Raw genomic sequence first — 15,708 nt, forward strand, 5'->3', positions numbered from 1 at the left:
TGGCAGTGCAGTAGCTGTTGGCAGGTAAGGAGTTGCCAGGAGATGAATTGACATTAAAATGTCAGAGTTCAGCCCACATGTAGGAAAGAAAGGGGCTGTCAGGAAAGCAGGGTAACCTTTTTTATGGAAACCTGCTGATTGTGACTTTAGTGAGAACAACGTGGTCCTGTGGCTGCTCTGTTCCTGACTTGAGAACTGAGATGAAAAAGGAAACTTGAAAAGGTTACACATCTGGTGCCTAAAGGGAAGGGGTTTTCAGTCTCAGTCCTACCCACAAAGAAAGATCATCTCCTAGTGATTTAGCACTGTGTATCTTCTGATTTTACTGTAAATACCAGTTTTCATTATTTTCTTTTTCTTTCTTGAAGCTGAGGACTGGAATTCCTTTACAAAAGATTAACTTCAGTTCCTGAACTAATTTCAGCATTATGACCATGATAAGCTTTTATTTTATTGAAGCGGCTTCCTTCAGGTTTTACTTTAAATAGAAATTGCTCATTCATGGCATTAGCAGATTTATTTATAAAAAGAGTCATGTTTCTAATTTTTTAATGGAAATTAGTCTGGAGAGTGTATCTTGGGGGAGTTGTACTTTAAAAAAACTTAAATCACTGGTTTGCAGATTTCAGTGCAAGAGCAGACTGTTACATCAGTGAAAAATTTCCTTGGAAAAGGATCACTGTAGAAAACAGGGGGTTCTGTCTGCAGCCCTTTGTCAGTCCGTGAGAGCCCATCCTTGCAGTCTGTGCATCCCTGCTCTGTTCACCAGCTCAGTTTAGGTCCCTCCAAAAATGCCCTTCCTGTGAGAAACCTCCATGGAAGCATTGCTTCCATTGGGAGTGCAGAAGTGCAGTTGGAGCAAGGGCTGGAATGGGAGGGTGTATGAAGGTGTATCACCTTCATAGTAAGATATTGGGAGAGTAACACACCAGCAGCCTTCAAACTTCTGGTGTTTTTTGTTTGGGAATATTCCGTGCAGTTATTTGAAAGTACTCAGGTTTCAGATTTTTTTTTTTTTTAATCTGTTTTGCATATTAAAGTCACAGCAATAGAGCTCAGCTGTTTCCCTGGTCTGTGGCATCCTTACTCTTACATGAAAACAGAAATTATATTATAAAAAGATACTATGTTATATTATATACAGATATTATGTTATAAACTGATGTAGTATATTATAAACAGATATTATATTAAAGTATAGAATATATAGAAATATATATCTTTTTTAATATTTCATTTATATTCCCCTTAAAGTAAAGCAGCGGGCACTGTTTTTGCTGTGTGCTCTGAAGTAAGTGCACATAAAGGTGCTGGCAGTGTGGCCCCAGCCCAGGGCAGCACTGCACATCCTGCAGCTCCCAGAACTCATGGCCCCTGTTCCAGCGATTTCCTCACTGCTTGCATGGAATTGATGTGAGCAGAGGGATGAGATTCAGTGAGGGCCGTGTGAGTGTGATCCGAGGCTTGCTGCCCAAAGAGCAGAATGCAATGAGAATTCCATTCCCTGGGGCTGCAGTGCCATCTAGCGATGCAGAGACTCGAGGTGTGCTGTTCCTTTTGTCTCCCCAGATCAGCATCTTCATGACACACCTGTCCAATTACGGCAACGACCGCCTGGGCTTGTACACCTTTGTCAACCTGGCCAACTTCGTGCATACCTGGACAAACCTGAAACTGCAAACCCTGCCCCCCGTCCAGCTGGCTCACAAGTATTTTGAGCTATTCCCTGAGCAGAAGGACCCTCTCTGGCAGGTGAAGGCTGAGCAAGAGACCGGAAAAAAATTGTCTTGGTGGTTTTTTGGGTTTTTTAATTCTTTGTTTCAGTTTCTTGTAGAGAAAAGCAGTATATTTTTAAGTTTGTTCCATAAAAAAGGCAACTGAAGCTTCAGGATGTGATTGTGGTCCCCATCACTTGTTAAAGGCCATGTAATTAATATGCATTAGGATGTGCAATTAAAATTATCTTTAATTTGTTTTATTTGTGACACTACTTGCCTTTAAAAATGTGGGGAAAAGCAGGCAAGTCCATGTTGTGTTATTTCTCTTCTCCTTTTGGAACTAACTGGATTAAAGCATTTGACAGGCAGATTTATATGCATCTTCTAGCAGTTAAAGAAATGGGTTTATCTCCAAGTATGTAAGAAGAAGAGGGCATCCAAGAAGAGAAAATAGCATTAAGACCATGGATACCCTAATTAGCCAGGTGGAAGTAGATGAGATAATCAGAAGTTATTTACAGTAGGCTGGGAGCTGCCCAAGGAAAAAGTTTGCCAAGAAGCTGTAGATACCTGAGTCCTGACAGTGATAATATTAATCCAAATAAAATCTTATTAAGGTGGCTTGGTGGATATACTCTAAGGAGCAAACTTTACTAAATCAAACATTAAAATGTATTTAAGCCTGCTTACTAAAATGTTTTCCAGCGTTGAATATTGAATTGCCAACTTAGGACCTGAGCTTGCAAATTTGTACTTAAATATGCATCTTGGAATTCATGCTGGTTTTGAATAAAACATTGAACTAGAGGGGGAAATGTCAAGGATTTTACATAATACTAAGAATAATTTTTAAAATGGAAATTACCCTGTAGCCAAATTACTTGGAAAATTATGATTACTTAGAATTATAATGATAAAAAAAGACATTTTTAAGTTACAGCCACTAAGACTTACTGTATGTGGTGTATTTTGTCCATAATTGATATGATTTTGAATACAGATGTATATTCTTAAGCCTCAGAGGGGTACATGAAGATAATTCTCTTCATCTCAGTGCAGTATTACCAAACAACAGTGTCAAAAATTGTTTGTGAGTAGCATTTCCAGAACAAATTTAAACTGATTCAATTGAAGCAGCAAAGATTAAATATTACTATTAGGTACTGATTTGAAATGGAAGATCAGAATATGTATTGGTGAATAGAAAGCCTTAAATCATAATCAGCTTACTCTTTTAGTTTTAAAATGCAGCATATATAGTGTGGTAGCTGTTACAGGAATGCGGCAACTATATATGTGTAGGATATATTTCTTCAACATGCTTCTTAAAAAAAATTCCAGACTCTTAAGCGAATCAGGTTCTGACCTGGTTACATTGGAAATCCCATTCAGAGTCACTGGAATAGTTCTGGAATGCATTGGTTTTCAGTCATAAGGAAAAATAATAATTCCTGGTAAGAATATTTGTACATGGGTGAAAAATAGGTAATTTATATATGAACCTTTTCAGATGTGATTACCAATGAAATTCTGAGTTTTCTTCTCCATTGCAGAACCCCTGTGATGACAAACGGCACAAAGATATCTGGTCTAAGGAAAAAACCTGTGATCGGTTACCAAAATTCTTGGTTGTAGGACCCCAGAAAACTGGTGAGATTTTCTTTTATTCCAACAGGATAGGCTGTGTGGAAGTTCAAATACATAAAACAATTCATCACTGCTGACTCAGGTTGCTCTGTAGAGATCTTGATCATCCAACAGCATTTTGTTATTTTTGGATACCATGCAAATATAGCTTAAATCATGTAAATTATGACAGCAGTCAGTACACATTGAAAATGCAGGGTTCAGGTGTGTGTCAGGTTTTTTATGTCAAAATGAGTAAACTTGAATAAAGAGGTGAACAAGACAGACAAGCTCTTGTCAAAGTGGAAGAAGGAAAAGGACAGGACAGAGACATCTTTCAGATGGGTTGGATTCTGAATTGCAAGTTCTTGTGTGTGTCTTGTTCATAGAATATTATTTCTTGGCATTTTTTTTCAAGTCAAGAAGTTCCTAATGGGCAGTTTTAATTACAAGATTGCACTAATCTATAAATTTACTCAATAGTTATTTTTCTTCTCTGTAATCAGGAAATTGCAAAATTCCTTTTATCTTCACCAATCCCCAAAAGCAAATGAATGCAAGATTTTAAAAACTTATCTTTGTGACAGTCTCAAATACATAAATCATTATTTTTTAAAACACTACTATTTTAAGTTGGAAAAACAGATTTCAACACTGGTACCCCAGTTGTCTGTATTAACTAATTACAGTTATTTAAATGTCCTAATTCTAAAAGCTCAGAAAGTGCAGGATCTTAGGTGACATAAATCAACATTCCCTCAGTGAATTGAAATGGAATAAAGCTGATTTAGTCCTATCTGCAGCTATGATCCCCCCAAAAATGTGTGTGTGTATATTTTTATTTTAAATCTTGGACTTTTATCCTATTTGCAGGTACTACAGCCTTGTATTTGTTCCTGATCATGCATCCTTCCATCATTAGTAACTCCCCCAGCCCAAAAACCTTTGAGGAGGTACAGTTCTTTAATAGAAATAACTACCACAGGGGGATTGATTGGTAAGATGGGTTATTAGTATAAATATAAAAGTTTATATATTGTGAACAATAGAAAAATGACATTACTGTTGGTAATGGTAACTGTGCATATATAAAGTGAGATAAGAAATAACCTTCAGTATCTTTCTGAAATGAGAAGCAAGTGAATAATGATCTTACTACAGAATATCTTAAATGCACTAACTTTTGTAAGGCTTTCTTGTAAATATCTAGATATTATGTGCAGAGCAGTAACAAAATAATGTATTTCTTTTTACACATGCCTTTGAAAGTGGGACAATAATGGTTGGTAGTTGGATATATGGGCACAAAAGTTATGTTCCTGCTGAAAATCTCATTTCTTAGGAGAAAAACAAAGATGCTATCAGGAAGAGGCATTTCTTCCTTTAAACAGAATATAGCAGTAGCAATAATGTAAATAATAAAAAATGAGGGCAGGGAAAGCCTCTCAAAATGCTCTTTAAAGATCAGGTAATTAGGAGAACAGGTCTGTGTGGCTCAGTGAGTGGTGCTGAGACAGAGTCTGTGTCCCTGCTGCCACACTCACTGTGGCTCCGTGGGCACAGCTGCACCTGAAGGTCACTCCTGATTCCTCTGTTTTCCCCAAGTGCTGCACTGTAAAGCACTGCAGCATGAAAGCTGCTGACATGCTGTAGCAGCTGGGGAGCACCAGGAAAGGATTATTGATTTCTTGTCTTGTTTCTTTATTTTGCCCCCAGTTTAAGGGAGAATACTTTTATTGCCTTTGACTCTGTATTCATCCATAAAATGAGCAGGGTGAAGGCTGTTTTGTGCTCTCAGTGCAGACACATCAGATGCAGTTTGTTTGGCACACAGCTCGTGTTCCCAGAGGTGTAATTGCTGTGGCACATTCTCACTGGGAAGGGTGCTGAGTCAGCTCTTGTGCCAGTGGAGAGGTGCTGGGTGAAGGAATGAGTGAGTGGCACTGGGAAATGGCTGCTGAGGCTTTGGCAGCCAGTGAGGAGGACGTGCAGGCGAGGCAGAGCAGCTCCGTACTGATGGAGCAGCCCAAGTGCAGCGGGCTCGTTCTCCCACAAAATCAGTGTTTTCATGTTGCTGGAAAGCTACTGTGCTGCTTCTCCCTTTCCTCCTGCCTTATCCTCTTCCTTAAGGTGCAGGTACAATGTGGCTGCCACACACACGTCAGATTACCTTCACTTTAACGTGGCACTGTGAGTAAAGCTCACAGTGGGCAGCCTGTCTAAACCAGGCACAGCCCTTGGGCAGGTGCTCACCACAGCACCCACTCTGTGCCCCGCCACCCCTGCCAGGTCTCAGATCCTCAGAACTCCCTCTTGGTGTAGTTGCCTAATTGTTAGATTTGCATTCTAACTGCCAGGCAGATCTCTCAGACCACCTAGTCTGATAGTGTGCTTCAATGATAGCTTGTAATGAGCTTCTTTGTAATTAGATACAAGGGCTCTCCTCATTAGTCCATTAATTAGCTGGGATTCCTGCAAGAATCACAAATAGCAATCAGTTCAATTTGGTTTAGTTGTGGAGATAGGGCTTTGTCCCTGAGCTGCCTCTTAGTCTTTGTCCAGGGTTGGATTTAGAGCAGGGCCAACTACAGAAGCAGAAGAGGATTCTTTTAGCCCTCAGAACCTCAGTATTGCCCTTTTGAAAGCTGTGTAGGTGTAAATTGCAGGCTTCCAACAGACATGGCAGAATAGTAAGATAAGAACTGACTGATAACAACTTCTTGCTGTCATTGAAATGCAGAAGTCTAAACTTCTAAGAAGTTCTTTAAAAACTTTTAAGGAGTTCTAAGAAGTCTAAATTCCTGTGTCTAGACTTCTAAGAAGTCTAAACCTTCCTGCATTTCTTTATGTAAGCTTTGTTACAGGTTTCTTGGACAAGTTTCCCTAAAGCCTTCTCGGCTTCATCATTCTCATCAAATCAGCCCTAACACTTCTGGGAAATAAAAGTCCATTGACTTCAGTGGTTACAATTTCAAAGCCAACAAGAGCCCATCATTTGTTTTGGAAGTAGCTCATCTGTATTAACAGAGCAAAGTCTAAGCACTGGAGGAAATCTGTCCTTGAGCATGGTCTTCAGAAGAGTCTGTTTAAATAACATTTAAACATTCAAACATTTAAACATTTATTTTCTCAGTACAGGTTAACTGAAAAGTCAAAAGGGCCAAATTTTTTTATTTATTGTTTTCCCCAACAATAACAAGAAGTGATCTGAGGGCCAGGGATAGAGAAGTCCTTAGAGACAAAGCAATTGCAGGAATTTAACTACAGCTTCATAACAGATGAGGAAAACTCACAAAAAACCCTAAAACAACTACAACCCAAACTTCCCCCAAAATGTGACTCACAGAAAAATAAATGAATAAAAGCATCTGATTGATACTAAGTAGCTTTTTCTTACAGTATTTCGGTTCAGTTGGTGTCAGCAAAAGGCCATATTTGGAAAACTCAATTTATACTTTAGACTTCAGCAGTTTGTTCTGACTGAAAAGTGAGAACTCGTGAATTTTAAATACATAAATACTGTAACATTTTTATCCAGTTAAAAAAAATAGCTGTAATGTCTAGTTACATTTAGTGAGAGGAAGCTAGTACTGAGTAAAATATGATGAAAGATACAATGTAAGCTTTGGTTTGCTTTCTTTTTTGTTTTTGCATTTAGGCTTTTATTTTAATTGAGTATAGAATAAAGTATGCTTAACAGATTTATCAGCCTTTGTGTGACTTTTAAGTAATTCTGAGGACGATATTGCTTTCCCAGGTACATGGATTTCTTTCCAACTCCTTCTAATGTCACCACTGACTTCCTCTTTGAGAAAAGTGCCAACTATTTCCATTCTGAGGAAGCTCCCAGGAGAGCTGCTTCCCTCATCCCCAAGGCCAAGATCATCACCATCCTCATTGACCCGTCGGACCGCGCCTACTCCTGGTACCAGGTGAGCCCTTGGGAGAACGTGGGCAGGCTGCAGGCCAGGCATCCACCCTGAATCCTCTCAGATATATCCCTGTAGTCACTGACCATCTGTGATCACCCATGGGCTGAGATACCTGGCATATTTTAAGGGTTAAACCAGTAACCACTTCTTCAAGTTATCTATGATGCAAGCATGTAAAAATGATTACTTAATTAATTAATGCAATCAGCACATACAAAAATAATTATATAGACACAGTTATATAGTTAATGCTCAAAATACAGGATAGGCTAAGAAATTTTTGTCAGAGCAATGAGTTTTGCCTTGTTTCCCCAGCTTTTGTGGTCTGTAAAGTTCCAGCAATGTCACTTCTTTTCCAGCATCAGCGATCCCATGAAGATCCTGCAGCTCTGAAATTCAGCTTCTATCAGGTGATCACAGCTGGCCCTCGAGCCCCCTCTGAGCTCAGAGCTCTGCAGAAGAGATGCCTGGCACCTGGATGGTATGCTACCCACATTGAGAGATGGCTCACTTACTTCCCACCTTACCAGGTGAACAAGACTCTCTTGACATCCTCATCCCCTCTCTCTCTCTCTCTCTCTCTCTCTATATATATATATATATATGTGTGTGTATATATACATATATATATGTATATACACACTGTCCTTAAAGTTTACCTTTGTAAAAGTCTTGCCTGCTGACTGCTGATGTTGGGGATAATCCTACAGATCATTACCCTCCTTCTGGCCTCGTGTAAGGTCAAGCTTGAAAAGATGCACATCCTAAGCCCTGAGTGTCATGTGATAACAGCAGACCAGGCAGACACTATCACATGATTGCTGTCTCCTTGGGGATTTATTTCTGGAATAGAATTTTGTGACATTGGCAGTGTGTCTGGCACTGCTCCCCACCCAACAGCTAGAGGGAGGTTGGCTGCAATCCCAACCTTCTGTTTATCCAGGGCTCTTGTAGCAGAGACAAGTTGGCTGGAGTCTGCACCTTCTGTTTCCCCAGAGTGTGCCAAGGAAGCTCTGGTGACTCTAGCTGCTGTTTTTCCCCACATACTCTCTTTTCAGCCAGCCTTGTATATCTCTTCATGAGATACACAATGCTGTAATATCCTGACTCTTGAATGAAATTCTCCTCATTATGTTTTCATTAGCTTTTCTCCACAAGTAACCCATGAATATTGAATAATATGCCTTGTCATGCAGATTTTTGCCAGATTGATGTCCCACAGCGATAGTGAAGAATCAGCCCCGATGGCCTTATGTTTTATCTGGAAAAGTAGTAGCCATTAATACAATTTTTTCTTTGCTGGGCCAGTCTCTCTCACTTTCCTGACAGTATTTCTTATCTTTCTAGATCCTTCACTGCTATTTCTCTGGTGTCACAACAGCTTCCAATGCAATATCATTTCAGATTTAATTAAAATGCTATTTACCCTGCTCCCAGATCATTAATGATGATGACAATTAAGACTGGGCCCATTATTGTTCCCTGGGGCAGTACTCTTCAAATGGTGGAGCTTTACAGAGGTGGAAGTTGCAGTTGCAAGCCTGAAATAATGAATTTCAATTGAAGCCTCCATTTATTTTGTCTGTTGTAGTTGCTGATTATTGATGGACAGCAGCTGAGAACTGACCCATCTACTGTAATGGATGAAGTACAGAAGTTTCTGGGAGTCTCTCCTCATTATAATTACTCTGAAGCCCTAACGTGAGTTAATCAGTTCATCATATTCACATGTTCCTACATTCCTAAAATACCAGCTAGCCTGTAAGTCAGCTCACTGCAGAACAAAGCCCTTCACAGTTCCTTGAGCTATCAGTAGGGTGAATTGTTCAGAACTCAGTTTGGGGTTAAATTTTCTGGGCATCATTCACTGAGCCACTTGGCTGTTAAGGAAGTAGAGCAGCACAGACAAAGTGCTGCTTTGTGAGAATTGCATATGAATTTTGCAATGGATCAAAATGAATTTTACTTCCATAAGTGGAACATGAAATGCTGATATGCAGAAACAGAAAGCAAACAGAATAATTTCTCTTTATTTTTGGCATTAGCTGAAAAACAGATTCAGTTATATCAGTCAGGAATGTAGCATTCACTCTCTTGGATTATGACTCCTAGATTTGATTACACACAAATTTTACAGTGCACAATGTTTGTTTCAGGTTCGATTCTCATAAAGGATTCTGGTGTCAGCTCTTGGAAGAAGGAAAAACCAAGTGTCTTGGAAAGAGCAAAGGCAGAAAATACCCTCCTATGGATTCTGAGGTAAAGCATGCTGGTCGTTGGCATTGTACAGGAATTCAGGACATGACACAAGCAAAATCATGAGAAGGGAGAAAAGACAAAATTAAGTAGGAGTTACTTGTTTGGCTACCTTTCCTGACAAAGGAAATGTTTTAGATGGCTGTGAGCTGCATAGACGTTCAGTTCTTTATTTCAAAGATGAAGATGAAGTCATTAAAAAACAATAGCAACAAAAACCCCCCACAAATTCTAAAACTTGGCACCCCTTAGAAAACTAAATGTGCTGCTCCTGAAGTCCTGTCCCTTTTACCTTATGGACTTAAGCAGCAGAAGTTTCACAGTGCAAGTTTCTATCATCAGATAGATATATTTGTGTGATCCCTTGTCTATGAGCCTAGTTAGACTGTGACATAGAATGCAGGCTCTCCTGTAATCCAGTTTTAAGAGAGGTTAAGTTCTGTTTCTATGAATTTTAAAAATACCTTCCCCAGACAAATGCTCAAATGAGGAAATTTCAGTCAGAGGAAATGCTGCAGTCTATACCCAAGGGCAGTTCAGTCTCCCATTCTAGCTCTAATTTCCATGTTGATTCTGTCTTGCATTGCCATTTCACTTGACCTGGCTAAAATGCAAATAAAACCTGCAGTTTGAACAGCAGCAAGAATTAATGTACCCAGGACTTTTTCCTCACAGTACTTAGATTATAAATAACTTCACATCAGTAGAGTCATACAGATACAAAACCATTGGGTGAAAAGGATTTTGGTCAGAGGTAAGACAAGTCTGTGTTTGTGCAAACTCTTGTCTTTTTCAACTCTAAATTATTCTCAAAATGGAGGTTGCTAACTGATACAAGTCTACATACATAGATATTTTAGTAGCTGTTATTTCAATCACACTGTAATGTAAATATTTCCATCATATTCAGTATGATTCCAAATGTACAAGACTAAGAGTAGAATTCAGTTCTGCTTTGACTTGGATGTTCATTTTGAACAACCTTTGTTTCCCTTTCAGAGTTCAGCTCCTTGCATGCAGTAGATAGCACAAAACAATATAAATTGCTTTAAAGGAAGTAGAGTTTTCACACAGGTCAAACCAACTTTGAAACCTCAAATTCACAGCAACTGCAGTACAGTGTTTTATTAAATAAAACCTCTCCTTTTGTATCCCTCAGTGCAGGGCCTTTCTGTCGAGCTACTACAGAGATCACAATGTGGAACTGTCAAAACTCCTCCACAAACTGGGACAGCCCCTGCCATCGTGGCTGAGACAGGAACTACAGAAAGTGAGATAGCATTGGAAAAGAGCTTTTTGAAATCTCCTTCCACACTTCAGCTGTCATACCTGAATTTTCTAGTGGCTACCAGAAGGTCTTGTAAGATATACCTCTTCAAAAAAGTGTAAAGGATAGAAATTATTTCCATATGCTGGCATGTGGATTGTAAAAATACATGTGTTCCTTAGAGCTCTGGTGGGCCAAATCTTTCTCATAAACATTTCTGGGCCTGTGGGCTTGTGGACTACTGTGCACATATGTGGGAGTTACTTACAGCTGGTATAAACATCAGAGATACATGACCTGTGTGATTTCACAGTAAATATTCACATTTTTATACATCAGTTTTAAAGTATTGTGTCTCATGTAGGTTTTGTAGCCCTTTGTTGGACCACTGGCAGTTTTTCTTAGGATTTGATTATTGTGTTGCATAGGATAAGATAATGAAATGTAGCACAAAATGCCCAGAGTACTTCTGCCTTGGGAATCAGCTTGCTAATGCCCAAAGTGTGTGCAAACACTGGGGAGCAGTACAGTTACCACCTGTCATTGAGCTGTGCATGGCAGCAAATGCACCCAGCAACATCTGCAATCCACAGGTGTAGAAAGAAAACTACAAAGAAGCCAAAACCAGATGATATCTGTTAACAGCAAACCCTCACAGTGCAGGAAGGGCCCTTTGTCTGTAGTTCAAATGTCTGATTTTGTACTGACCAAGATGTGAATTATCTGAGCAGAAATTGGATTGCGATGTGAAGCACACACGTTGCAGTGTTAGACTTCAACAGTTGTGACCCATACTGGAGCAGTGCAAGGAAGAGGCTTTCACCCCTGATTCTGTGAGCAGCCAGGTCCAAGCATTGCACTCTGGGCTCTGAGTCACTGAAAGGAGTTAAAAACTTATAAAAAGCAGCAACAGATCCTTACTTTAATTGCCTTAATTTGCACCACTATTTTTTCTTTAATTTATTTGTAAGCTTAAACTATGCTTTTCCTCCTTCAACCTCATAAAAATTGTAGCATCTTTCTGCTACCTTTAGATGACATCAGCTGCAAAAATTACCAGACTTCCAGATGAAAATACCAGTTCTGTTCCCAGATACATTAAACATGTTTGGTATTAAATATTAGGAATAAGCTTTAGAGGGGACAAAAATAAACACCGTGTGTCATCATGGTAAAAAATTACACTCAAATAATGGGAAAATACAAATGTCTACCCTTGCAGGCAGATATTTGTGATAGGTCTCAACAGCACATCTCTCAATGCATCAGTTTAGATGTGAGATAAAGTCTAATCAATGGTGCTTAGCAGTTGAGAAAGATAATTGGAAACTTCAGCTAAGTGTGGCCTTAATGCTGCTCACAGAATTTTGGCTCTGAGTGTTTCTAAAGGCATGAAGGGTTAGTGAAAACAAAAAGGACCCCAGTACTAAATGCAAGGCTTTATACAGGAGCTCTGTAATGTTTTAATCATTTGTTTCAGGGTGAATTTTTAAAAATGTGCATCAGATGGTGGAAAAACTTCCTATGTCTCAGTGCTGTTTTACGACATTTATGTAATCATGCAATTTAACTTTCAAGGTAATGGAATGGAAACCAGTCTGTTATTCCCTAAATAGAAAACAGATGTTGAGATCCTTACTGTACCTCTAACTGGTAATCTTTATTATTTATTGATTTTTGTCTATGTAATATGTGGTTTTGATAGGCCTGTAAAGAAAAAAACCTAGACAGATTTGCTGTATATAACAATATTCTTTACACAGCACATTTTTGCTAAGGGAATATGCATGATTAAGGATGAGGACCTACTAGAGTAGACATTTTTTAAGATGACTATTTCTATTATTTATTAGAATGAGAATTTCATTTCACTTTAAATATTCAGTCATATGGATTTGTCTCAAAAGCTGACTTGTCTTAAAGTATTTCTTCTTTGATAAAAGAAATATTCTGGATTCTGAACATCTGTAAAAGCAAAAGCTCTGCGTGCTATGGACTGCTCATGCATCCTGCAAGCATCCACGTAGATTTGTTACAGTTCAGTTGAATAACTGGAGAAAATACCTGGGGTTTTCATCCTGTCATGATTGATTTTACTCTTGATACAACCTGCTGTAACATCACTCAAATGTTTTAAAAATGCAGGGATTGCACAAAGCTCCTGTTGTGCATTGCTGCCTCAGTTCTCCATGTTCTTCAATGAAACAGTGTTATAAAATTGAGGAAAATGGGAAAAACCTTGGGCACTGTCAAGGGCCTGGTGTTTTCAGGGTGAGAACACAGACTGAGTGCCTCCTACATGCAGGAGGAATGGCCTTCAGCTTCATTCCTAGTTCATTCTTTGTTTTAAAGAATTCCCTCTCTGTCTTCTTGCCCTGGGAAAGCAAGGCCCTGACAGATTGAGAATGAGTGGGCAGTCAAGGACAGGGTGGTGACATTGGTCACATTGTCCCCTGGGGAATTGTACAGCCCATCTGTGGTCACCATGAGGTACTGGCACAATAAATCTTCCATATGCACGGCCTCGGCCTTGGCTGGATTATTAGTTGGTTGTAAAAGGATGGTATGAAGCCATGGGGGGTTTTATTCCAGAACTGTTCTATTGAAATGTGTTCTTCCATTTAACAGGAGCCTTTAAAAAGCATCTGTAACATGCAGCCAGCTTGGTGGAGGAGGAGGCTGAGCACATCATGCAGCCAGCAGCTGGTGTGTATCAGGGGATGCACCTGAGCACAGGGGAGTAACCAGGTCACACCACACAAGTTACCTGACAAAGTGTAACCTCTTCTGTTCACTGCTTACCTGCAATCAGTGTTTGATTCCCAGAAGTACGCCATCAGTATTAATTCTCTTAAAAAAGCAGTTTTGTTACAACAAATCTGTTTGCTAGTCCAAGTCAGATGTTTCCTTGTGGCTGGAAACACAGCTGTGGTTTCTGTTCCCCCAGAAGGTAACTGCACAAGCAATGGTTTCTTTAACAACTGCTTGATTTTGTGAGTTTCATCTTCATTTTCATAAACATGATTCTGAAATTTGCTTTATGTGGGTATCAGTGCCATTAAAAAACAATGTGTGGTTCTGAGCAGATATTGACCATTTGGGGGTGTAAACACAGAGCCTGATCAGAAATCACCTAATTATTTGAGCTAACATTCCTGAGAATACTGTGACATTTTCCCAGTTCTACTTGTGCAGAAAGAATGAGTTTGGATGATTTGCAGACTATCTTGTACAGAATATCCTTTTTCATTGCTTAAAAATGTGAAACTTCCTCAGGAAGAAATTAAATAGATATTTCAATGTTTATAGATGTAATACTCTTGTCATTCACATTGAATGAAAATTGCTGGAAACATGTTTCTCAGAGTTTTTTTTTTTAATAAAAAATAGATATTATTCTGATAGTGGCATGGTATTTGAAGTGCAACAATAAACTCTGATAAGAAAATGTAGTGCTGTGTGGAAGTGACTTTCATGTTCACAAAGTTGTCCTTTTCCAGGTTGGTTAGCAGCCATTGCAGCTTGATGCTGAGCTCTAACATGGTCCAGCAGCACAGGAGCAGCATGAGATGTTTTCAGAAATGAAAAGTACTGCTTACTCTTGCTGTGAGTGAATATTGCTGCTTTATGCAGCTGCTTGTTTTACTGCCTTTGCTTCCTGCATACTTTTTATTTCTTGTGCCAGCACTTGCTAATGCGCTGGAAAAACATCTCCAGAGTTTGCTTTTTTTAAGATAACAAGGAAAATGTATTCAAATCATTTGCCTTGGGGATTCAATAGTTGTGCCAATGCATCAGCCTACACAGACATGAGAAAAGCTTTCTTTGGAGAAACCTTAGAAGATGGTATGAATGTCCAAAGGAAAATTCACTGTTATCAACAAATTCAGAACAGAACGCAAAATTGTACTTATCTAGCTGGGTAAAATCTGCTTAGGGGAGTGTGGGAGATACGAAATCTGCATTAACAAAATATTGCATTCATTACAGAGAAATAATGCAACTTAAAATTAGGAAGTTCTAAGCTTTGTGTATAATACCCATCTCTATGAGCTCTTATAAAACCAGTAAAGTAGTAACAAGTAATAAGAAAAGGGGAAAGATCCTTGCTACAAATAATTATAGCTTTTTGGCCTCTGTCTTTATCTACTTTCATATAATATTTCTTTTCAGTTCTTCCGGTCCACCAATTCCTAGAGCTCAAAGGCAAAAGATGCCTTTTTTTTTTTTTTTTTTTTTTTTTGTGTCTCGGTTTGACATGGATGGAGAAGGCACAGCAGCAAAGGGCAAATCCCAGGAGCAGGGAAGTGATCAGCACTGAAACCAAGGGCCAGGGAAACCTGAGTGGAGGACGAGGAATTCAGACCAAGTAAAGGTGATCATCTTCCTTGGACTGAGGATGACTTGTAATAGTTCAATAAGCTGCTGTGGTGTGAAAGTTACAGTAATTAGGGGAGATTTAGATTCCACATTAGGAAGCATTTCTTTATGAGAAGGTGTTCACACTGGAACAGGCTCCCTGGAGCGGTAGTTGATGCTCCAGGCCTTGTCAGTGTTTAAAAATCATTTGGAAAATGCCTTTAACAGCAGGCTTTAACTTCTGGTCGGCCCTGAGGTGGTTGGCATTTGGACTAATGATCCTTGTTATGTGGCTCCCAAGTGGAATATTCTGTTCTATCTTGTTGTAATTCCAAATTGAGGTGTGGACATTTGGCCAGCGTGCAGTTGCATACATAGACTGGCAAAGTAATGTGTTCACCTAGAGGGATGACTTCATTTTTCTAGCACATCTTTCACGACCTCTGATTTTTCTGTTAGTCCATGGTTTTCAAGTACCGAGCAGTGTTATTGTAACACTTAAGGCCACCTGGTGACTGGACCAAGCATACACGCACGTGTATCTACACAG

At 39.2% G+C, this 15,708-nt stretch overlaps 1 protein-coding gene across 2 annotated transcripts in view; it reads left to right on the forward strand.

The window, feature by feature from the left end:
- LOC134418554 (bifunctional heparan sulfate N-deacetylase/N-sulfotransferase 3) overlaps positions 1-14,251 on the forward strand; it is a 52,205-nt gene extending 37,954 nt beyond the window's left edge. For both annotated transcript variants that reach the window (XM_063157016.1, XM_063157017.1), the window contains exons 7-14: positions 1,570-1,752; positions 3,272-3,368; positions 4,218-4,341; positions 7,102-7,276; positions 7,636-7,806; positions 8,868-8,977; positions 9,433-9,535; positions 10,692-14,251. In XM_063157016.1, coding sequence (XP_063013086.1) covers positions 1,570-1,752; positions 3,272-3,368; positions 4,218-4,341; positions 7,102-7,276; positions 7,636-7,806; positions 8,868-8,977; positions 9,433-9,535; positions 10,692-10,811 — 1,083 coding nt within the window. In that variant the 3' untranslated portion in view covers positions 10,812-14,251. The remainder of the gene's footprint in view (positions 1-1,569; positions 1,753-3,271; positions 3,369-4,217; positions 4,342-7,101; positions 7,277-7,635; positions 7,807-8,867; positions 8,978-9,432; positions 9,536-10,691) is intronic.
- Positions 14,252-15,708: the final 1,457 nt, after the last annotated feature.

This window comes from Melospiza melodia, chromosome 5 (assembly GCF_035770615.1).
Source record: "Melospiza melodia melodia isolate bMelMel2 chromosome 5, bMelMel2.pri, whole genome shotgun sequence".
NCBI classification, from domain to species: domain Eukaryota; kingdom Metazoa; phylum Chordata; class Aves; order Passeriformes; family Passerellidae; genus Melospiza; species Melospiza melodia.